The sequence below is a fragment of the Plecotus auritus genome (assembly GCF_963455305.1).
Source record: "Plecotus auritus genome assembly, chromosome: 3".
Classification (NCBI taxonomy): domain Eukaryota; kingdom Metazoa; phylum Chordata; class Mammalia; order Chiroptera; family Vespertilionidae; genus Plecotus; species Plecotus auritus.
The window spans coordinates 194,160,085-194,185,982 of NC_137772.1; the positions used below are offsets into that span (position 1 = coordinate 194,160,085).

Genomic DNA, 25,898 nt, shown 5'->3' on the forward strand with positions numbered 1-25,898 from the left:
GGGTTTTTGTGAATTTGGATGAATGAAAATAGAATTATGCAGAGGTCATTATGAAAACAACAACAAAAAACGTGCATCATGAGAGAATCTTAGGGAGAATGGTTATTAACATTAACAATCGTTTATCAATTACTTTTGAGAAAGGACAGGAAGATGGAAAGAATTTATATTATCTATGTTCTTCCTGTGTCTAATAAAGCAGCCATATAAAACCAGAATTGTCACAATTTTGATGACTAAAAGATTTTTTTTAAATCAAGGAAACAGTAAATATCCATGGTATTGCATAACTCATCTGTATTTAAATAATGTCATTATGTGTAGGCAAGTTACAGTGCTTTTTGCTAGAAAGTATCAAGTAAATTCACCAAGTAATAAAATTAGCTGTACTTACATAGATTGTTGCAAGTAATGTACAACTCCTTATTATTGAATATATTTACCATGGTGTGTTATATATTAATCCTTCTTGACTAATGATTTAAAAATTTATATAATATTTTATATAATTTTTATATAATGTGTTCAATGGATTGTCCAATTACAAAAATATTTCACATTTTTTAGCTTAAGAAACATCTACTATGCCCTTTCTGGTGTGTTCACACGTTTTATTTTCAGTGACAAATGTTCTAGTGAGTGGCTTACTGTTAGTGTCCTCATCTACTGTAGAGTTAGACAAGCATCTGAATACCAGGTTCCAACACTGACTGTGAGGCAGCATCTATTATTACTCAAAGAGCATGGGTTCTTCACATCCTATGGAATGAGACTAGACATTAACATGTCCTTCCTATGGCTGCATTTGGGGATGATGTTTGAATATTATTTTCATTTTTGTTTGCAGGCATGTTGCCTTAAGGCTTCTTCCCACATATACAATATGTTCATTCCTGACTCAGTATACTCTGCATGCTACAAGCAAACAAATCCCTATACACTGGCCATTCACACCAATCTAGCACCTGCTAGCTAAAAAACTGAAATTAGGCACTGGGAAAAGTTTAAACAAAAGAAATGCAAGTGTTTTAATCACAGCTACTTTCTTAAACAAAAGAAGAGTAATGTTCAGAGCTTAAGGGTATAACTATTTACTTAGTCACATGTTTGTGTGTGTGTGTGTGTGTGTGTGTGTGTTTCTTTCTCTTTCTTTTTTAACACATGTAAGGTTGTATCTACAAATTAAGCTGAGTTCTTTAGGTGTTTCCATACCATTAAATCACATTGTTTTATATTGCTGATAACTGAGATAGCCAATAGTTGAAGTGTATTTAATGGCACACAATGTCTCACATTTGAATTTATTTTCTAAACTTCTTTATTTGCAATTTTATCATAAGTAAAACCTAACTACATTTCTGGGTATATTTCCATAAGGACACATCCGAGTTCTCATTTCTCTCATCTTCTGAGAAATAACAAAGTGTACAACACCTATGTTAGCATAACTGACACTAAAACTAGGGTCTGAGGGAGTTAAGGATTGGGTGATAAAAAATGGCATCAGGATATTTTTTGAGGAAAAATCTTGAATCATGAATGAAAGTGTGATAAGACCTGTGATCCACTGTATAAAAGGAATGTTTTAATAAACTAGTTACTATTTTAAGAAGAAAATAATCTTAAAACACGAGTAGACTTTTCTAATAGTAAATAGATCTTTAAATGGGCATTAATCTGGGTATTGCGATACCAAAATGAGTGAGCTTTGTCCTGCCCTTAAGGCAGCTTGGCCATGGAGACAGACACAAATAATTTTAACCTAATGGGATAATTATATGGAACACAGACAGAAGAATGAAACAATGTTGGCCACAGTATGTGCACTCTTACCTTAGGATTTTAGCATCTCTCTTCCAATCACTCAGAACACTTTTCCCGAGATAACTGAGAGGTTTATTGTCCCACTTCTTCCAGCTCTTTATTTATGTCACCATATCATTGATTCCATATTTAAACTTTAATTGCCATTCCAGCATTCTTGTTTCTCTGCCCTCGCTCTAATTTTTTCCATAGTAGTTGTCTATATTTCCATAGTGCTTGTCCGTCATATTCACTGCAGTATTTCTACAGACTGTAACAGTACCTAGCACGAAGTGGGCACTCAAAAGATAAATTAATATATTTTGCTTGGAGAGTTTTTGTTGTTAATCTTCACCCAAGGGTATTTTCCATTGATCTTTTAGAGATAGTGTAAGAGAGAAGGGAAAGACAGAGAGAAATATCGATTGATTGGTTGCCTCCTGCATGCGCCCCGACCAGGGCCCAGGCCAGAGAGGATCCTGCAACCAAGGTACATGCCCTTGACCGGAATCAAACCTGGGACCCTTTGCTCCTCAGGCCAACACTCTAGCTACTGAGTCAAACCGATTAGGGTACTAGGAGAGTTTTAGTAGTCTTTATAAGGACAATGTTACTTAGTTAAGCTTGGTCTTCAGAAAAAGTAGTTCCTGTGTCTAAGATGAAGTTTTTAGCTACACCTCCTAGTCCCCAATAATGTCTCTTGTCCAGAAAGAGTCATAAACCCATGAGGAATTGTAAACTAACAAAAACAAGAAATAGAAAATATTAAAATGTTTCATAATCCAATGCTCATTGCATAGAATAAATACTAGTGCTGTAGGATATTTCAGCAAGAAATAAAACGTATAAAGGTCAAAGTAATTGGTAATGATTTCAGGAAACTCTGAAGTAAATATTAATATTATATGAAAATGAGAGTGAAAATTTTACATTTTATTTTCAATCACTCTTTAATCAAATATAAGTTTTATTCTGTTTTCTATCAAAATAGGCAATAAAGATAATTTAAAATCTTTAGGATATGGTCTATCAAGTAATTGGCACAGGATGGCAATGCCCATGTTAAATATCCTTTTATTATATGGCAGGCATTATGATGTTCTATTAGTTTTCCAATCAATTTTTAGATTGTTAAAGTAATATGAGTACACACTGAAATTTTTAAAACCATTTTTTACAAAAACATAAAGTAATATAATGTAATATAAAGGTGAAAATGATACCATTGCTATAAAAATCTCTTAAAACATAACAGAATTTATTTTTTAAAGATAATTTAAATGTGATTATTCTTTATGTTGAGAAAATATATAGGGATTAATTTTGTCACAATATTGTTTTTTTTTACTCCTTATGTAAATCAGTATTTTTATTTGAGACAATTATAATTTTGTTTTATAACATTTAAGATGAATCAAAACATTTAAGATCTATATTTGTTTTGGCTAGCTATGTGATCTTGTGCAAATCTACAAATAATTTGCTTTTCTATCAGTTTTCCCCATTAATCATTAATAAAATTGGAAATGACAGCCCTTGACCTGCTGATCTCCAAGAGTTGGATGATGTATATATAAATTAATGTATGTGCAAGGCTTTTATGTATAAAAGTATAAAACCGTTTTCTAATGTGAGATATAACTATTTTAAAGCACATTCAATCCTACTTCAGGCAGTGGGGAAGTTATATTTTTTAAGGTGGTCTTAGTCTTTTTTATTTTATTTTGCTTCTGTTATATATTTTTTAATTGACAGATGGCTCACATGACATAAATTTCACCTTTTTAAAGTGTACAATTTACTGTCTTTTAGAATGTTCACATTTTGTAATCTTCACTACAAATTTCAGAACACTTTTATCACTTCAAAAAGAAATCCTGTACCTATTACCAGTTAGTCCCATATCAACCCTCCCCACAAAATGATAATTTTTTGAGGTGAAATATTTTATATAACTTACGTTGAACTGAGATTTATAATGCATAAGAAAAATTGCTAATCAATTATGAGCATTGACCAAAAACATAAAACAAAAATCAATAAATAGAGAATTTTATTAAATTTCTAATCATAGGCTTCTGAGAAATATAATTGAAAAATACATTGTATTCCATGTTGACCATTATATTTTACAAGAGGCCCAATGCACAAAATTCATGCAAGAGGCTCAGCCCTCGCAGCCCCAGCTGCCTTGGCCAGCCCTCACAGCCCCTCGCAGCCCCTCACGGCCCCTGCAGTCCCGACTAGCCCTGGAAGCCCCTTGCAGCCTCGGCCAGAATCCACAGGCCCTCACAGCCTCGGCCGGCCCTGGCAGCCCCAGCTGCCTTGGCCGGCTGTGTCCGGAAGGTCGTCCAGAAGGACACCTAGTCTAATTAGCATATTACGCTTTTATTATTATAGATGTTGTTTTTTATTTGTGTGTAAATGACAATTGACATAGTAATGCATGATATAAAATAAGATTGTACTACTATTTACAAAGCCTGATTTTGTTCATTTGAACAGAGAACCGAACATCCTCATAGGAACCAGGCTGTTTTGTTGTCAGGAATCATAAGTAATACATGTAGTCACACACATTTGAGGAAACAGAGAGTCTCCTTATAAAGAAATACTTTGGTTTTATCAAATAACAGCTATCAAGCTAGATAAAATATTACCTTTAAGAAATATATGATAGCCTGGCCAGTGTTGCTCAGTGGTTGAGTGTTGACCAATGAACCAGAAGGTCAAGGTTAGATTCTAGGTCAGGGCACATGTCCAGGTTGCAAGCTTGATCCTCAGTAGGTGGTGTGCAGGAGGCAGCTGATCAATGATTCTTATCATTGATGTTTCTATCTCTCTCTCCTGCTCCCTTCCTCTCTGCAATCAATTAAATATAGCCTATATATAAAACCCTAATATGCAAATTGACTGAATGGTGGAACAACCTATCGCTATGATGTGCACTGACCACCAGGGGGCAGATGCTCAATGCAGGATCATTTGTGTTGAGTATCAGCCCCCTGAGAGGGAGGCGGCCAGCGGTGGCAACCAGGGGGCGGGGCTGGCCAGCGGGTGGTGCCAGGCTGCCAGCCAGGGCAGGTGTCAGCTTTGGGGGGTTCCCGATTGCCCTACCTGCCTGTCACCTCACAGATGGCCCTGATTGCCAGCTAGGCCTAGGCTCCCTACCCTATATATTGGGAACAGTCTCTTAGATTTAAAAATTAAAACCTGGCAAGGCTACTCTAACACTGAAAAAACAGGATGACACAGCGATGACATGCATGGACTCTGGCTTGCACATTTTGTGGTCAGCCCTGATTCTGACACTTATAACTGTGTGACAAACCAATTACTTAACTTCTCTCTGCTTCAGTTTTTCCACCCATAAGATGGGGAAAATGGTACTACTGCCTCAGAAGGATCATGTTATGTACTACTTTTTATAATCAGGACCAAAAAACTGTAGTTGCCCATACAACAGCAAGATGCCTTTCACCTGTATGAAAAGTATGGTCACTGATGCATGCAGCATCCCAGATTTCAAGAGGGTTGTCCGACTGCTGGTTGAGGTCCAATCTTGATTGGGCCTAAACCAGCAGTTGGATATCCCCCAAGGGCGCAGGCCAGGCTGAGGGACCCCACCCCTTGTGCACGAATTTTGTGCACCGGGCCTCTAGTGTATATATAAACAGATGATAGCAATCCAAAATAATACATTGTTTGAGTTATTTTAATCATTGTGTTTTTAAATTCTGTCATTCATCTCAAAATCGTCCTTGCCAATAAAATAGCTGTGTTTTTCCATACTGTTTCACATTTGCTTTTTCACTTAACGCTGTATTTTTGCCACCTTTAAGTGAATGATTATCAATTTTTAAAATAGAGAGGTTTTTCTTGAAGTCAGCCAATATACTGTGTTTAAGCATGCACTAGTATTCTTGTTATAGTAAGTGCCTTTATTTTGGTTGACATAGGTTTTATGTATATTAAAATGGTACTTTATAAGAATGTAATGCTTAAGTTATGAAAATAAGTAAGGATACTACTAGAAAAGAATATTTAACTCAACTTGCATACTATTAAAAATGAAATTTCATTGTCTTCATGTGACAGAATTCTTAACTCTACATTATTTGAAAGTGGTTGTATCCTAGTAACAATGCCAACAATAAACACATCACACAAAAGTAAAAATGCAATAGTGAAATGAGCCATTGAAAGGAAAAGTCAGTGACCATATAATATTTCGATTTCTATTATATCCAGTAGCAATCTGGTTAAAAAGAAATGACAGTTGCCCTGAAGGAAATAAAGTGTAGGTATTATTGTAGTAGTAGTTGGGAAAGAAAATTGCACTGTATCTTGACAGGATTATTTCTCGATCCTTGCAAAGCTATATCCACCTCTTCTTGCCTTTTTTTATACAGATTGAGTTTGTATAATCTAACCTCATGGGGCCTAGGGGCCTTTGGTGACAGGGAGGAGAGGAGGAAAAGAGAAATTAGAAAAAGAAATTTGACAGGCAGTTGTGAAAGAAAAGCAATTTTCCTTGTGGGTCTTTTCCTAAATAGGAGTTCTTCAACGCAATATTTCACTTCCTCGGAGCAGTCAGTCAGAATCAAGTAAGTGCATGCTTGTGCTGTTTTGTGGGGCTTGGCACTGACAGGTTGTATTTAGGAGGGGTGGCAATCCAGGGGGATCGAATGTGGGGAAGTTAGTATTGTGGCTATATCAGCCCTCCAGGCAGAGTTAGCACTTGCAGTAGGACAAAAGTATTTGTAGTCATCAGATAACTTTGCAGTCAGCTTCAATAGCATCACTCTTTTCTTTCTACTTTTTTTTTTTAATTTTGGCAGCCAAGCTCTTAGTAGAACCATCTGTCTTTCTATTAGTATTTTTGAGGCCTGTTTTGAAGCCACTTTGCTTGGCAAAGTCACTTTCATCCTTGGAAACGATTTTTTAAAAAAAGTTCTGTGGCTTTTTGCCGAAGAATACTACTATGTAAAAAATCCACATGGCTGTTCATTTTTGTTCTAAAAGAATATGGCTACTTTGTCTTTGTCTTGAATCAAATGAAATTAGAGGTGATAGGATTCTAATGTGACTGTTGGGAAGTGAGAGGCAGGGATTGCAATTTTAGCAGTGTTTTTATGTTCCCGTATCTCTCGGTGAGGTTTTCTTTAGTCTTCCTAGTAGATTAATTGGAAGATAAATTGACTCCTTTATTTTTAATTTGAGTGTAGTTGTTTGTTTGTTTTTCTAAAGACCATTGCATTGGGTAGGATAAACTGGCAAATAGACTTTTGTTACATGAAATGAAAAATCACAGACTATTAGTGGTCATTGAAGATCCCACGCTTCTTCTTGTTAATGGTGGAAAGTCAGCTTTGTTATCCTGGTGACTCCAGTTTGGGTAATTACATCCTCCCACCCAAACCACTCTTGTAATCTCATTTGGATATTATATTCTTCATTTTCTCAGAACTGCTGTGTAGTATCACTGTGTGCTTCTAAACAGCTGCTCTGTTCCCTGCTGAAGGTGGCTGAATGTCAGTGGTAGGTGAGCTGGTCCCTGAAGATGATATGTGCTTGAACACTGTAGGAGTCATCAAGATAAACGCTTGAGGAACATTTGAAGAGTTTTGGATTTTACATTTTATTTGTAATTGTGCTGAATTAAATCATATAACTGCCTTTCATTTTGACATTTGCATATGTATTTTTAAACAGTCTTTACCATGACTTCCTGTTGGAGTGCTCATGCAAACTGCTCTTTGGTATCATGGGAGTTTCTCTAGTTCTTTGAGTGCTATATTTTTCCAAGGGTAGTAATGCCTTCCAGGCCTCTCTTCCTCGGGTAAAGCCTAAAGCCTATTGTGTTCAAAAACAACTTTGATTTCCTCATAACCTATGTTTGCGGATGTCCCCACAATCCCTGTCTCTTCCCCAACTTGTATGCTGGAATTCACCTTTGTGATTCTCATCTACAGGGACCGGGTATTCTGAAAACAAAACAAAACACACACACACACACACACACACACACACACACACACACACACACACACACGAAGACTGACAGCATCATAATTTATGTGGTCATTTCTAAGGCCTTAGCATTTTCTAGCACTCTTTGTAATTGTCCATGGTTTACTTTCTTTTTCATTTGTCACAACCATGCAGATGTCCTTACCTTTGCTGAATTCCCTTCCTTAATCCCAGTCTCTCTCATTTTCAAGATATGACATTGCCTTCATCATTGAGAAAATTTCTCCCATCAGGCCCAATTTTTCTTATCTTCTCATTTCCCTAGCTCTGTATAAAACATAGTTGCTTATATCACTTATATAGCTCCGTTCCTCCGGTCCCAAGGATGAGATGCCATTCCCATTCAAAACTAGTTTCTATACCCCTGGCTTGCCTTTCAGTCTCCTCTGAAAATTTTGGTTCACCACTTCGTTTCTCGCTTTCCTACATTAAAAAATTTCAACTTATGTTTGCTCCTTTTAGCCAATAAATATGCTCAAAAGTCTGCACCTAAATAAAGCCTATGTATCCCAGGCAGCTGCTTTCTAACGTCTCCTAACTCTCACCCAGACTTCTCTGAGGAATAGTCTACATCTGCTTTCTCCTTTTTCATGCTTGTCATTCAGTCCTCAACCTTTTGCAATATGGTTCCTACCCTCTGCTCTAATGGAATCGCTGTTGTTACAATCATATCTTCTAATTAACAATTTCAGAAGATTATTTTTATCTAAAGTACTCTTTCTGCTACATTTTTTACTATTAGTCACTACTTCAATCATGAAATCACATTGTTGATTTTAATGGACACTATAATCATGACTTTATTTGTATCTTACTTTGCTCTTCATAGATTCTTTCTCTGCACTTTGTTCAGTTATTGTTGTAACCCAGATGATTTTGAGCTGTCTCATTCAGATCCTCTCTAGATTATCTACTTCACACTCATCAATGAATGACTCCCCAAACCATAGCCTCTAAAAATCTCTTTAGACTGGAGTGTCCATCTGCTAGTAACATAAATCCAGTAGAATATTATTTAGGCACCTCATATACATCATATCCCAAAACAAATTCAGTATCTTTCCATGAAAGCTATTGCTACCCCTCTATGCTTTGTTTTTCTTTTATACTTACATATATATATATATATATATATATATATATATATATATATATATATATAGCCATATATATATATGGCTAATATGCTGTGTCCCTCCCACCGTCCAACCAGTCTCTATGATGCACACTGACCACCAGTGGGCAGTCGCTCAATGCAGGAGCTGCAAGGCTGCAGTGACTTGGCAGCAGTGGTTCTTGGGTGACGCACCCCGAAACCAGGGAGCAGGAAGCCCGATTCCTCATGGGGCCGTGTGATTTCACCTTCAGCCGTGAGTTATGTTGTTGCTGGGGCACCGTTGGCCCTAAATATGGTTTACTGCACACTTGCATTTGTGTTCCACACCCTGTATGGCAGCAACTTTGCAGAGTGCCCTCTCGCACTCCAGGACCCCACAGGGGATGTTGCAGAGCCGGTTTCGGCCCAAACCCTACAGGCCAGGCCAAGGGACCCCACCTGCCTGAGGGACCCCATTCACTCCACAGATACCGGGGAGGGACCACAGGAGGTTGGCTCCAGAGCATATCGGGCCCATTTAGCCCAGTCCCGCCTCACTGGCCACTTTCTAATTAATTTCCTCTCAATGTGCATGAATCTGTGCACTGGGTCACTAGTAATTACATAAACTAGACACCTGAGAGTTATCTTTGAGTCTGTCCCATTCTTCATCTCCAAGTTTTCAACATATGCGTATGTTGCACTGTTTATAAGGGTGGGAAAAATTAGGTTTATAGTTATGAATACTTGAAAGAGTTTTTTCTCATACTATTCTCATAGTATTATTTATTAATTATTGTATTATTTATTTGTATTACAAGTGTAAACCTACTTTTGCCTACCCTGTCTATCTATAATAATAAAAGCATAGTATGTTAATTAGACCACGGACAGCCAAAAGACCTTCCAGACGACCTTCCGAACGAAGCAGCAGTGGTGGGGGCCGAAGCAGAGGTGGTTAGGGGTGATCAGACAGGCAGGCAGAGGCGGTTAGGGCTGATCAGGTAGGCAGGCGAGCAGTTAGGAGCAATCAAGCAGGCAGGCAAGCAGTTAGGGGCAATGAGGCAGGAAAGCAGAGGGGTTAGGGGCTATAAGGCAGGCAGGCAGAGTGGTTACAGGTGATGAGGCAGGCAGGCGAGCAGTTAGGAGCCAGCAGTCTCAGATTGCGAGAGGGATGTCTGACTGCCAGTTTAGGCCTGAAACCGGCAGTCAGACATCCCCCAAGAGGTCACGGATTGCAAGCGGGTGCAGGCCGGGCTGAGGGACTGCCCCCCCCCCTCCCCGTGCACGAATTTCATGCACTGGGCCTCTAGTATTTATATATATATATATATATATGTACAGGGGTCTCTCATATAGCCTCTCCCATCATCAATGTTCCACATATTTACCCTAAATATTTTTTGGCTTTTTCTTCATATTTATAAACCCTTCTATTACTGATTAAGCGCTCCTAATCTATTGCCTAGTTAACTGTATTAACCTCCTGCCTCAGCTCTATGCTTGGCCTCTCAAATCTTTTCTCCATGTACTCATCAGAGTAGTCTACCTAAGCTGCTTTAAATCATTTAGTGGTTCCCCAGAGCCTACTGGGGGAATCTCAAGTTTATCATGCTGATACACTGATTCAGGCAGACTTTCTCACCACTGGTTCCCTCTTACATTTTTTGCCATTCTAGATTATTGGTGGTGTTCCATTCACATGATGATTTTTCTCATGCGTTCTCCTCTTAGAACCCTTTTTTCACATTTCCGTCTCTTTGCCTGGTTAACTCCTACTTATCTATCCATCTCTATACCTGTCTCCTCCATGAGGCCAGCCTGGCTACGTTAGGAGTCCCTTGTCTGTGTTCCATAATGTGTTATACAAGTCTGTTTGGTTGAATTAACAGCAGTGTGACTGTCCATTTGCCCCACCAGCACCAGCCTTAGCTCCTAGAGAGCGGGCATTGTATGTGACTTCATCTTTGTATCCCTAGTTACCAAAAAAGTACACATTCTGCTTAGTTAAAATATTGATTGAATAAGTAAATAACCAGACCCATGCAATTGAAAGGTAAATTAATAATCTTAAATGTCTATTTAAGGGTTTTGCAATAGAGTATTTACATAAAATATAAAAATTTAACTGTGAATAATTAATAATTTTTATTTGTTTTTTTTGCAAGTGTGATAATGTGTTTGGTTTGTGTTGGATTCTTAAGATTTTAGAGGACAAATCTACATGCAATATTTCGGTGGTAGAATTATAAAAAGTGTTAAAATGTAATATTTTATCTTAAAGTTAAAAAAAAAGATAGGAGGTAGCTTCTTGAATTTTAATGGGTTATTCTAACTTGTGAATAACATGCCCCCTAATAAAAAGACTAACATTTTGTGACACAAATATTTTACTGAAACTTAATTATAAATGTCACACATTTTAAAACTTAAGTAGGAGCTTCAAGGGAATTTCATTCATTAAGTGAAAGGAAATAAGTGAAGTTAATAGTGTAAAGGATTTGGAAATATTCAAAACTGGCAAGTATGTAACAATGAATAACTAACCCTATAACTAAATTAGTTTTAGAATTTATCCAGAAAACATTATACTGTTTTCATGTAATGTGTCCTTTTCTCCCAAAGAGTGGCTGAATTTTAGCAGCAATGACCTGAACATTAATTAAGATGTAGAAATAATACAGTTGGTGCTCATTATTTACACCATGTTCTATAAAGTTGCCATGAACAGTGAGTTCGTGAATACTAAACAGTTGCTTCTGGGAGGGATATACAGAGTTAAGTTCCTGAGAGCCTTTGGTCACATCATTTCACCAACTGAAAAAAATATAACCTTATTTTATGTTTCTGTTTAAAGACACCTTATTTTTTGCCCTAGCCAGTTTGGCTCAGTGGATAGAGCATCGGCCTACAGACTGAAGGGTCCCAGGTTCAATCCGGCCATGGGCACATGCCCAGGTTGTGGGCTCAATCATCAGTAGGGGGCGTGCAGGAGGCAGGCAATCGATGATTCTCATCATTGATGTTTCTATCTCTCTATCCCTCTCCCTTCCTCTCTGAAATCAATAAAAAAAATATACTAAAAAATAAAAATAAAAAACAAAGACACCTCATTTTTATTATTGACTCTAAATGCATTTTTTATCTTGTTACAGTTGACATACATTAATATATTAGTTTCAGGTGTAAACCCCAGTGATTAGACATAACTTAAGTGATCATCCTTATAAATCTTGCACTCTTCTGCCACCCTACCTAGATATTAGAATATTATTGACTATATTCCCTATGCTGTACTTTGTATCCTGTGACTGTTCTGTAACAACCACTTTGTACTTCTGAATTCCTTCACCTTTTTTACCCATTCCCCCCAAAATTCCTCCCACCTGGCAACCATCAAAACTTTTTCTGGCCCTAACCAGTTTGGCTCAGTGGATAGAGCATCAGCCTGCAGACTGAAGGGTCCCGGGTTCGATTCCAATCAAGGGCATGCACCTTGGTTGCGGGCACATCCCCACTAGGGGGCGTGCAGGAGGCAGCTGATCGATATTTCTCTCTCATCGATGTTTCTAACTCTCTATCCGTCTCCCTTCCTCTCTAAAAAAATCAATAAAATACATTTAAAAAAAAAAAACTTTTTCTGTATCTATGAGTCTGTTTCTGTTCTGCTTGTTCGTTTATTTTGTGTTTTAGATTCACTTGGCGATAGATGTGTATTTATTGCCATTTTATTGTTCATATTTTTTATCTTCTTCTTAAAGACGACCCTTTAACATTTCACATAATATTGGTTTGGTGGTGGTGAACTTTTTTAGCTTTTTCTTGTCTGGAAAACTCTTTATATGTTCTTCAGTTCTAAATTATAGCTTTGCAATCTTGGTTGTAGGTCCTTGCTTTTCATCACACTGAATATTTCTTGCCAATTCCTTTTGGCCTGCAAAGTTTCTGAGAAATCAGCTGACAGTCTTGGGGGAGTTCCCTTGTAGGTAACTAACTGCTTTTCTCTTGCTGCTTTTAACATTCTCTTTTGTCTTTAATCTTTTGTATTTTAATTATGATGTGTCTTAGTGTGGGCCTTTTTGGGTTCATCTTGTTTGGGACTCTCTGCAGTACCTAGAATTGTATGTCTATTTCGTTCACCAAGTTAGGGGTATTTTCTGTCATTCTTTTTTCAGATAGGTTGCTGTTTCCAGTGGCTTTGCATACAAATTGCCTGTCTTGGCTCATGCTTCAGACTTTTCTAAAATTTCTCATACAAGCAGCATCTGGTGATCTTAGTGTGCTCCATACTTCTCGCTAAGTGGCTCCAGGCCCAGCATTAGCAGCAGCCAGCCATGGTTCACAGCTTAGCCTCCACCTGGGTACCTCCGAGCCCAGCACAAGTAGCAGCCATCTAAAGATCACTCTGTAGCTCATGTCGGGTGGCCCTGGGCAGAACACAGGCAGTGGCTGACCTTGGCCTATACCTCTAGGAGGCCCCAGAGCCAGCACACCCAGTAGATAGGTTCAGACCCTGTTGAAGCACCACTACCCAACCACCTTCACAAGTGACACATTCAAGGGGCAGATGCCGCAAGCACCAGAGCCCTGCTGAAATAAGTCATCCTCTGCAGGGACAGCCCCTGCACAGCTGGTCCTCCATAGTGGTCAGAAGTTGGTGGTCAGTGGTCACAGCCAGTCCTTGCAGCTGATTGTCCTAGAGGTAAATCCTTCCCATGGACATGCCAACAGCTATCAAGGCTCAACTACAAGAAGAGGGTGTACACAGCCCACACATACCTTGAAAGTCCAGCTTGAGTGATTGGAGAGGCTATGCGACTGGACCCTACAGGACACCTACCACATTAGGCCATTCTACCAAGCCTGGGAGAGGTAGCACCTCTACCGAAATATAAAAACAAACGCAGGGAGGCTGCCAAAATGAGGAGACAAAGAAACCGACCCAAATGAAAGAACAGAAAAAACTCCATAAAAAGAATTAAACAAAGTGAAGATAGCAATCTACTAAATGCAGAGTTAAAAATACTGTTTATAAGGATGCTAAATGAATGTATTGAGAGATAGCATAGAAAAAGACCAGTAAAAATGGAGGATTGACTACCTGGCCAGTGTGGTGTAGTGGATTTTGTGTTGTCCTGTGCACCAAAAGCTCATTGGTTCGATTTCTGGTCAGGGCATATGCCCAGGTGGCTAGTTCAATTCCCTGTTGGGGTGCGTGTGGGAGCAACTGATCAATGTTTCTTCCTCACATCAATGTTTCTCCCTCTATCCCTCTCCCTTTTTCTCTGTCTAAAAATCAATAAATACATTTTTTAAAAAATGAAGGATAGACTAACTGAAATGAAGAATAATTTACAGGGAATCAACAGTACAGTAGATGAAGCCAAGAATCAAATCAGCTGTTTAGAATATAAGGTAGCAAAAAATAATCAGAATAGCCAAAAGAAAAATTATTCTTACTGCATTTTATTCATTTTTTCAAGGTTGAATTTCAACTTTTTTTCAATTTATCTTTTTTTTGTTGAAAGTATTAAAGATGTCTCCTTTCTAAGCATTTTAAACAGTGAAATTGTCAACAAGATTTCTTGCTGCTTTGTGCACGTCTGTGAGTGACTGCAAAAGCACTGATACAAGCAAATTTTATGGGAGTACAAGAAAATTTTACTGAGAAGGCAAATTTGCAAATACAAAATCTACAGATAATGAGATCAACTGTATTTGGACATACAATTCTAGTTGCATATGTGGATTACGTTTCAGTTGCATAGGTAATTCAACCACACATTTTGGATTATATTTACTACATACTTTATTTTTAATATTAGTACAATGCTCCATAATCTGTTCTATGATATGCTAAAGAAAACCCACCATTGGACTATGGAATTAGGCTTATTTTCTGTTATAATTCCTTTGTGTCCTTCGTAGGTCCTTATGCCCCACTCCTCTTCCCTCTACATTTTCTATTATGTGAAAGAGACTAGATTAAGAGTTAGAAGATGTGGTTTCAGTGTTAACTTTGCTCTTACCTAACTGTGGGATCTTAAACAATTTATATGGCCAAACTAAGTCTTATTTTCTTATTAGTACAATGAATGTGTTGTGCTAGATAATCTCTAGGACCTTTCTCAGCCTTAAAACTCTGTTATTCTACATATGTGGATCTTGGAAATTTTATGCATTAAAACAAATTATAATGCTAAGGAAAAATTATTTCAATAATTATAATAAGGTAAAAGTTGAGAATACACACATTTCTAAAAGCCCTGGAATTCATTATTTTTATTTTTTATTGTTGAGAGTATTACAGATGTTCCCCATTTTCTCCCCTTTGCACCCCCCTCCACCCAGCTCCTGCCCCACCACAGGCCTTCACCTCACTATTATCTGTGTCCATGGCTATGCATATGAGTTCTTTGGTAAATCTCTTCTCACACCCCCTCTCCCTTTCTCTCTGAGATCTGTCCATCTGTTCCATGCTTCCATGTCTCTGGACCAATTTTGTTCATCAGTTTGTTCTTTAAACTACTAACATTGTTAGCTGAAAAAAAATATTATAAATTATTGGACTATAAATGAATTATCTGATAAAAACTGTCATACACAAATAGATAGATAGGCTTATGTACATGCAATGACCAGTTGAACAATATAACAATAATGCAATCTATTTAAAATAGAAATAAGATATTATTTTAAATCTTAAAAATAAAATTACCTAGAAAACTATAAGAATTATATGAAGCAAGAAAAGATTTAAATAAACTTAAAGATATAATCTGCTGTTAGCCATCAAGCCATAAGGTTGATGAATCCAAATAGAAATTCCATATCCTAAAATTACTGTGGAAAAATAAATGTCATAAAAGCCAAGATATATTTGAAAAAGAAAATAGTAATCCTGGAGTACTTTTATTAAAACACACTGTAAAGCTATAATCATTAAAACATCATGTTACTAGACCATAGTAGGCAGGAATTACAGAAGTATGTAATAAATTTCTAATATTTCTGGATACCTTTTTTATTTCTTTATGCTTAGCTAATTCCAAAAGTCATGGATATATCATAATGTATAAGACCATTTTGCTATAACAAGAATGGGAGCACAAATAGTTGGCACGTTATTCTTCTTGGTGAAATTGAATTTCTTTGTGGTCATTAAATAACATTTTTGTCCACAGGCCTTTTTGGGACATTTGGAGTTGGCTCATCCTATCTAATAAAGAGGGAATATGCTAATTGACCCTCACACCATCACAAAGATGGTGGCACACCCACAGGCAATAAGGGGGGGATATGCTAATTGACTGCCCCGCCCTCAAAGATGGTGGTGCCCACAGCTAATAAAGAAGGAATATGCTAATTGACTACCACACCCTCAAAGATGGCGACACCCACAGCCACAAGATGCAGCATCCAGTCCCCTCAGCCCCGCTGGGACGGCAGACACATGGCAAGGCCAGACCCGCCCGCTCCGTGTGCCTGCCTCCGGAGTCCCCCAGTCTCCTCAGCCCCCCAGCCACCCAGGGCTGGCCCGAGGCATAGGCTAGTCTCAGATGGTGGCTGCCCAGCCAACGCCCAAAGCACAGGCAAGCCTCAGATGTCATCTGCCCAGCCGCCCAGGGCTGCCCGAGGCTCAGGTAACCAGGGCCTGCTGAGGCTTGTGCTACTGGTAGTGGCAGCAGCAGAGGTGTGATGGGGCGTCACCTTCCCCGACTGCCGGGTCACCTCCCACCCCTGAGGGCTCCTGGACTGTGAGAGGGGGCAGGCCAAGCTGAGGGACCCTCCCTCCAGTGCATGAATTTTCATGCACCAGGCCTCTAGTGAAGATATAATGAGAAAGATAGAACTTTATAATTCATTCTTCTTTATGAATTATCAATGCACAAATAGTTTACCTCTTGTTCTGAGCTCTGAAGGTACAAAAATAAAGTTACAACCTCTTTCCTTATTAAGCTCATAGGTCATAAGGAAAACTCAGGTTATGTAAGTAACTATTATTCAATACAGTAAGTATTACATTAGCTTTATGCGGTTAAAAGAAGTAACAGTTCTTTCTGCCTGGAAATTGGCACCATAAGAAAGAAATGCTTCACAGGCAAAGACATTATGTAGATCTCAAAAACCTTTGAAAAATAAGTAGAATGTTGCCAGGAAGAAAAGGAAAAGAGAAACCACTCAAAACAGAGAAGAAAATACTTTTGAATGCATTCAAGCATGGAAAAACACGGAATATGCAAGGAACTCTTCATGATCCATTAAGGCAAGAGGACAGCATATCTGAAGTAGGGCAGCAGAAATGCCTAGGAAGATAGACAGAGGACAGATTGTGAAGAAACTTGAATACCAAGCTGAGGGATTTAGTCATTACTTTCTAAACCATCCAAGTTTCTTTTTATTGTTGTTGTTTTTACAAGAAGGGCATGTAAAATACAAATACAAGACTCACTCAGAAGGAATTCTGTGAAGAATATCGCTTAATATCTGGTCTATCCTGTGACACCAGCACCTATAAAAGTCAGGCAGAGTCTCCCTTTTAACTAATTATGTATGTGAAGGTGCTTTGTAACTCAAGGCAAAAATGAAGACAAAAAGATGTGTTGACAGTGACTGAAAGCATTCTTTAAGACAGTGCTTCTCAAGTGTGGATGCACATTGAAGTCATCAGGGGAACGTGAAAAAATGCTGATGGCTGGGTCTCACCCCTGATTCAGATTTAATTGGTCTGGGAAGCAGTCTGAGTACAGGGTTTTTCAGAGCTTGCCTGGTGATACTCATATACATTCAAGTTTGAGAACTACTGCACTAAAACAAAAACCTACTCTTTCTGCAATTCTATAGTAGTTAATTTTCTCAAATCTGTATATGTTTCATTTTAAGTTTCTTTCTTCTTCCCTCTAAAATTCTCTTTTTAAATTTATGTTATGTCATATAACCAATGTCATCTTAGAAAGGAAGAGAAATACTATATAAAATATAACTTACAAACAATGAAATATAAAGGATATAGAGTTGCTGGTGATAATCCTTAACCAATGTGGCTTGTTTCTTGTTTGTCTCTGCATGTTATTCTGGTCAGCATTCTCTGCTTACACTGAACTGGCCCCCATACTGTTTTGCCTTCCAATATCTATCCCTTGTTTTAGGCCACTTATTCCTACATTCTTGCTTAATATGCAGTCTCTAATTTTTTGAGTCTTTAAGTAAATTATTTTTCATTGACTTATACATAAGGTTTATCTCTTCTGCTGGCTGTAGTTTTACTAAAAAGGTATGACAGTGGCAGGTTTAAAATTCTATTGGCTAGAAGAAATAATTTCCAATTTCAATCATTGCTGAAAACAGTCTTATTCTTATAGTGCTCATTTCTCTCTCATCTCTCCCTCCCTCTCTCTCCCACTTTCCCATTCTCTCCCTGCCTTCCTCCCTCTCTTCCTCCTTCCCTCTCTCTCACACTCTCAACCCCAAAGGGACACTCACCAATCAAGATCTCAGAAAGAGCTTAGAGGTTTATTGTGAGAGATGAAGGAGAAACTGAGGGTAGACTTTTAATGTGATAAATGATGAGAACTATAAGAATCATAACCGCCCTAAGAATGTGCAGTGCTATGGGAGAAAGGAAAACAAGTCTGAGAGATATCTCAGAATTGCTGTTAGTATTAGTGAATGGATGAACTTGTAATTCTGTTGTATATTTGCTTTACTTTTTACTATTCTTCCCACTGTAATGTAAGCTCCATGGGCATAGGACCTTGGTCTTTTGTTCACTATTGTATCTCTACTGCTTAGTTCATTTTCTTCTGCACAGTAAGTGTTTATCAAATATTTTCCAAGTAACTGAAATAATGTGGAGCAGTAAGTAAAAATAAAGTGTCAGATGTGTGATTTTCAGCATGATCCTAAATTCTCATTCACATATTCAGTGACAAACACTAAACAATAATCATGTTCACCGTGGAGATCTTGCTTAAATATTTGGAAAGCATATCCTAGGTACTTTAGTTAATGACCACCTCTGCATTAGTCACTAATGTGACATAGCTGCAGAAATGACAGCATTCGGTCTGGAAATTCTTGTTCAGTTCAAAGAAGATAGTTATTCCATTGTGCTGTATTATTCATTTACTGATGTGAAATCCATATTCCGAGAGTTATACCAGCTAATTAAGGCGTAGTCCAAAGAAGGCAACTAGAGCAGAGGCTGTGTCATTCGAAGAGTGGTTTAAAGCTTGAAAAATGATAGATGAAGAGAAAAGTATGTATAGAGCAGGATTCAAGGGATTGGATTCTAGACCTAGTGTCAATGGCCATGGACAATTAAGTTGTCTTTTGGTCCCAGTAACCTCTTCTATAAAGAAAGGGGGAAGTCTTACTCTCTAAGATTTCTTCCAGCTATTTTATTTAAAAATCATAAATTTTCAATAGTATGTGTCAACATATGAGAATTACCTTCAAGTAATGAAGAGCTGCTCCCATATAAAATTATACTGGTTTAGTTGGTTTTATTTTAGAAAGTAGAATTATTCCTAATAGGCAGGATTTACATGAGGAGATTTTAGTTCAACCTAAGGGATGGTTTTTTAACCATTATATTAATGCAATGAGAAGAGGCTTATTGTGTGAAAGTAGTGATGCTTCATTCATCATTCTCAAGGATATCATATAGGGAAATTACTCATCAGGTCAGAAAATGAACTTGATAAAACCTTTCAGTTATTGTATATTTTGATTCTCCTAAGGTAGTGCCAAAGCAAGACTTCAAGCTCAGTGTTCTAACAAGCTTGTATGCCAGTATATTGAAATGAATAAATTATTTTCTTTTATCATAAAGTAAGAAGGGTGGAAACATGGGGCAGCAAAACTTCTTCTCTTTGATCCTCTTTATCATGTTCAGCAGGTTCAAGGTCAACTGCCGCCATTAATGATTCCCGTATTCCCTCCTGATCAACGGACACTGGCTGCAGCTGCCCAGCAAGGATTCCTCCTGCCTCCAGGCTTCAGCTACAAGGCTGGATGTAGTAAGTACCATTGAGTTTTCTCATTTGGGAGTGGGTGGAGGGTATGGCAATAAATTAGGCAATTTAACATTTCTGCCACACCAAGAAATGAGATCACCCATATAGCATATTTATGTTAAAGAGGAAACACATAGAAGGTATCGAAAGGGATTCATGTTGGTATTTAAAAGAGCTCAGATTATTTCTATGCTTCTGAAGCCAATATTTACTCTTTAGAATTAAGTTTCATAACTTCCATTTCCAGTGTATTCATAAAATATGAGTACTATAATTTTCAGGTTTCATTTATTTTTACATAGATAAGATAGGAATATGCTTTCCAATAACTTTCCATTGTTGTTGTTGTTTTTAAGATAAACCAAAGTTTTCTAATATGAATTAGTTGTAGTTGGCCTTCCATTATCTGTCTCCACCCTATGTTTACAGCTTAATTTTTCCCTAGTCTTATTTTAGTTCCCAGACCAAACCTCTTTCTTAACTCTGGACTGGCATTTTGAGTGTTCACTCTCCTTGATGTTCTGAACCCCTTTTAACTCAGACCAGGGAGAGCTTGCCTGTTAGATCTCTTTTGCTTGGTTCCTTTGGATCTTGGATCTACAGGGGTGGGGAAAAGTAGGTTTATAATTATATTGTACTAATAATGCAATAATCAATTGATAATAACACAAGAATAAACTCGCATACTCACAACTGTACACCTACTCTTTCCCACCCTGTGTTTTCTCTTTCCTTTTAATTAAAAGCTCTATGAGAGCAAGTGCTTATTCTATCTTATTTATTGTTGTATCTAAACTTTTATTATAACATTCAACTATTTATCGAATGATTGTATGAATAATGAATGAGTCCTCTTACAAATACTACAAGGGCATTTTTGCTCTAAGTGATGAGTTATCAAGATAATGGTTTATATTGCTTGTTAACTTTACATGCCTGCTATTTTGACTTTTTTTTTCTTTTTTACCAAAACCAAAATTGTACATTGTTAGTTTTAGAAACAATCAAATACTTCATTTTTTAAAACTTTACAGAGCCAAAATGTCAACTATAATGTGTTAAATAAAAATAGTATGTTCCAAAAAGGGGCTAAATTTATAAGCTAAATACCTTCTAAAACATTGTTACCATGCCTAGAAAGATTATAGGGAAAGCAAGTTTATTGAAATATTTTTTATTGATTAAAGTAGAACACCAGTGAAAACAATTAGTGAAATAATATCACTTTAGATATTTATGCAGAATATCATTTTATAAATAACAATAGATTTTGGTTCATATATATGTTAGTAAATTGCCCCATTAGCATTTTGCTATGCTTCAGTATTTATTACATTTGCAAGACTCTATCCACCATTAATAGAAATGAAATCTAAGTTTCCTGTTAAATGATGTTTTGAATTTTCATATTTAGCATTTATGTCTAGTCTTTAAACCTTTTTTATATAATATTGAAGAAATGGAATATAATTTTTCAAATATACAAAGTAATTTTGGATGAGTAATTGTAATTGTAACTATGAAGTCTAAATAAAAAGTGAACTGAACTCAGGACTATAAAAATTCATCTTTTATGGTACTGTACCCTTTGCGGGATTTACACTGTGTTTGTACATCTGCCCCCCACCCTTTTTTTTACTTCAGTTCCCTATGTTTTAAGATGATGTTCTCACTCTGGATGTTTAATTTATTCATTTAATATTATTGGCCAAATCATTCTTTCTTTGTAGATCAATTCATCAAGAAACACCAACTTTTAAAAATAAATAATTAGGGGCTATATTTACATTTTAAATGTTTAAATTCTAGGAATAATTTAAATTCTAAAGATAGAATGTTAAGTTCTATCACTACACTAAATTCTGAGATTTTATTCATAAAGATTTTTGTACTTTGTTTTCTTTTCATTTTCCTAAGGAATTACTATTCACATTAAGCAAATGTTGCAATATAGTTTTGGTAACCTTGGTTACTAAAATGAAAAAAAGACACTTTTAAAAGTCATCAGTTGCCTCAGACTGCACCTGCAATATATACATATAGACTAGTTCTGTTTTCCAAAAAGAAAAATTTTAAGCAACTATAGAAATAAGTCCCATTAGCAATTATTGTGCTGAAGAGAAAACCACATTGAGTATGAACAATAGCATAACTGTAGGCTTGGAAAAGGTCAAGAACACCTCAGCCTCACTCCCGTTTGACAGAGTTGGCATACTAAATTTGTTCAGTGCGTCTGTAATGTGGCATGCAGAAATTTTTCCTTTCCTACAATTGTGAGTGTATTAACTATTTGATACTCATACCCAGAGTGCTTAAAGTTATAAAACAATACCACTTCTGATAAAATAGAATAAGATCTCCATAGTTGATGGCAACCTTGAAATGAGCATCATGCCAAACTCTAAAACTCAGAAGCCAATAGCAAAAGGAAGTGGCACCCCTTGTTGACACCCTGGCATGGCGAGTCAGTGTGATTGAGGAGCTGGGTGGAAGCAGTAAGTGGTGCAGACTACTTCCTACCTAGTCACACTGTGGAAAGGAGTAGCGGTAGGGAGAGAAGGAAATCCTAACATCTCTTCTCTTCGGTGGGCCTTCATTTTTATTCCTCTCGTAATTGTCAACCACATGTGACTTCTCTGGTGGTCAGTTGTTTCGAGTGATATTAATAGTTGTCAATGAGAGACTGCCTAATCCATCTTGATTTGAGTTCCAAGTAAATATATACCATTTGTTGGTATCAAAAACTCAAATGCTTTTCATCAATCCATTCATAGAAAGTACTGATGATAAATTTTCCTGTTTAGACTGTGACTTGATAAAATAAATAAAACAAAAACCTGTGGAATCTTATGAAAAGAGCTAATATGTTCTCAACAGGGAAGTAATAAAACAAAATTACAGGTTGGGGGACTTAACCATCATACATTTAGCTAACATCTGTTTCTGAAAATAATACACTTTTTGTTGGACATAAAGGTATTTTCCCTTAAAAAAAATAATGGTGGAATCAGAAAAATAGTGTGGAATATAGCTGTGCATCATTAAACAATATATGAATAAAAATCCCAGTTTTAAATTATATTTATGGGTACTAGCTCATTTTAATCAGAAAGCAATCATTACGGTCCTGAAATAAACTTGAAAATCTTAACAACCAAGGTTCCAATTCTGAATTGTAAAATAAGTGGGTCTTCAAATAAATTGGTTCAAGAACACTTAGGGAGGCAGAAGAGTCGAAGGACAGCATGGATTTGGAATCAAATTTTGCCTCATTCTCCTACTTTGATTGTCCTTGTGCAAGTTGCTGAGCATCAGCTCCCTCCTCTGCAAAATGGATTAATAACACCCATTCTACTAAATCACTAGAGATTAAATAGGGTTATATATGGAAGGGTCTGCCATTGTGCCTCTTATTAAATTATTTATAAATGATAAACAATGAGTAGAATGCTGGGAAAACACAGATTCTATTAAAAAAAGAAGAAGAAGAAGATTCTTTTCTAAAACCCCACCCAGCAATGAATTGCATTTTATATCCTATCTGGGATCACATTCATTCTACCACACCTGTATGAAGCCTCCTCTAACTAGGAAAACTTAATTGTTCAGAGAAAAATATTACAGTGCTGATGGAAACACTTATGTCATGTAGATATAACCTTAACCTGAACTATCTTCATTATAATCACTAACTTTTAATCTTTTCTATTGTCATTTTCCACTTGGCTATCAGAGCTCAAGTTTGAAAAGATCATGTGATTAAAAAATGTATGGAATCATTGTTTTGGCTGTAGGAAACTAGAAATGTATTCACATACTCATTCTGCATTCTAACACATTGATTAATTTTTCAGAAATGTGCTAAATAAAATGGCCACATAAAGTTACTGATTGAAATATTTAATTGCCTTATGAGATTAGCTTAAATAAATAGAAGTTGATGAGCCAAACTTAATAAACTTAAAATATGTTGTATTTACTCTTCATCACTTTTCTGAACAGTGTTTCCGCTTTCAATAAAAAAGGAAACTCTCAGTTAATTAATTCCTCATATACCATAATAAAATTAATGTTTAGGAGTTAAATACCATAAACTTCCTCAGGCATATTTGCTGATGTGTTCCTGTTTTTAGTTAATGTCACATGTTTCATTGTTTAATGGGGCTATCATGTGGGTCCTATTACATCTCTCTTGTGGAAAGGGTCCATGTGTCTGGCATTTTAGGAGGCTGCATGCGAATTTCTGGTAACCGCGTCAGTGGACACACAGGTCACTGACAGTCAGTGCTGAATCAGTTGCCACATCACAAGCTAAACACCACTGACATGGTACGTCTTTATCAAACTGACCAGATAGGAAACATGTGTTGTCAGGTTCATATACTGTAGGTTCTGGGTAAGTAAGCAGAGAGGACAGGTTGTAATCATAGCTCAGGCTTCTCTGTTTGTGTGCATGAGAATTATTGTGACCAGCTCTTCTCTTTATCCCATCCCCCTACCCCCATCTTATAAATCAGACATTGGGCACATCTGACTTAGTTATAAATATGTATATTTTAATCTTATATTTCCTTTGTTCCTTTTTATTTTTTTTCAATTACAGTTTACATTCAATATTATTTTGTATTAGTATCAGGTATACAGCATAGTTGTTAAATAACCATATAGTTTACAAAGTGTTCCCCCGATATTTTCAGTACCCACCTAACATCATATGGCAATATTAATGACTATATTTCCCATGCTGCACTTTATATCCGAGGACTATTTTGTAACTACCAACCTGTACTTCTCAATCCCTTCACCTCTTTCAATCAGTCCCCCAACTCCCACCCCTTCTGGCAACCATCAGTCTGTTTTCTGTATAAATATTTATATTTTTAAAGGATTGCTTTGGTACCTGAACAACCAATCATTTAAATTCCCGTCTGAAGGAAGTTATATTGATGGATTGATAATATGAAATGATTAACAAGTAAAAAGAACTGAGTATATAAAACATTCTAGGATTATATAGTGACAGCTACCCTCCAGTTCTCATAGGAGAAATGTTTCTAGGTCAGTAAACATGTTTTTTGCTAAAATAGAATCAAAATTAGTTTCATCACTGAGAAAAGGGAGATAGATATATATGTCTTTATTGTGACAAAGTATCATAACAAGATATAAAAATAAAACCTTATATTATTTATAAAACATAGATATTTTAAGCATATTGCTCTGTGAGGTGATAACTGAGCTCTGTTAATAACCATTATTTGATCTAGTTCCCCCCACATACACACGCTGCCACCACAAAATCGAAGCACACACACAGCAAACAAAAAGTAAAAGCCCTTTCTTTGATAAATTCATCACATTCTATTAGACTGTAACTACATTAATATTTAATACACATTATTTGATTTTTAACAGTTAAGAACATAAGAATGCCATTCAATTTTAATATAAACCTATTTAGTTCAGTATTTACATTTTGGCATCATTCCTATTTTTCACAATGTAAATGTGTTAAATGAAAACAGTGCTTAGCTAATGACACTATGAGCTTTCAGTCAAGAGGCCTCAAAATGTGGTATTACCATATGTATTTGCCCTAGTTTAGCCCCACCCTCAGAATTCTAAGTTCATATTTTTGTTGCCATAGCAAACGTGAAATCTCATTTCAGTAGTAGATTCACACTAAGGTCATCAAACTGAAATGCAAGCCAAGAAGAGCAATGTATGATTGTATTTGAATAAATGTAACTATTAATGATAACTGGATGACTATTCTACAGTACATGTTCTCTTTCACCATAGAAAACTCCCTTAGGAGGCAAACTTCAGCCCTAGCTGGTTTGGCTCAGTGGATAGAGTGTCGGTCTGTGGACTGAAGGGTCCCGTATTTGATCCAGTCAAGGGCACATGCCGGGGTTAGGGGCTCCATCCCCAGTAGGGGGAGTGCA

At 36.8% G+C, this 25,898-nt stretch overlaps 1 protein-coding gene across 1 annotated transcript in view; it reads left to right on the forward strand.

Annotated features, from left to right (window-relative positions):
• SOX5 (SRY-box transcription factor 5) overlaps nt 1-25,898 on the forward strand; it is a 403,151-nt gene that overhangs the window by 250,442 nt on the left and 126,811 nt on the right. Inside the window, exon 7 of the mRNA XM_080660592.1 lies at nt 19,833-19,953. Within this exon, the coding sequence (XP_080516718.1) occupies nt 19,833-19,953 (121 nt within the window). The remainder of the gene's footprint in view (nt 1-19,832; nt 19,954-25,898) is intronic.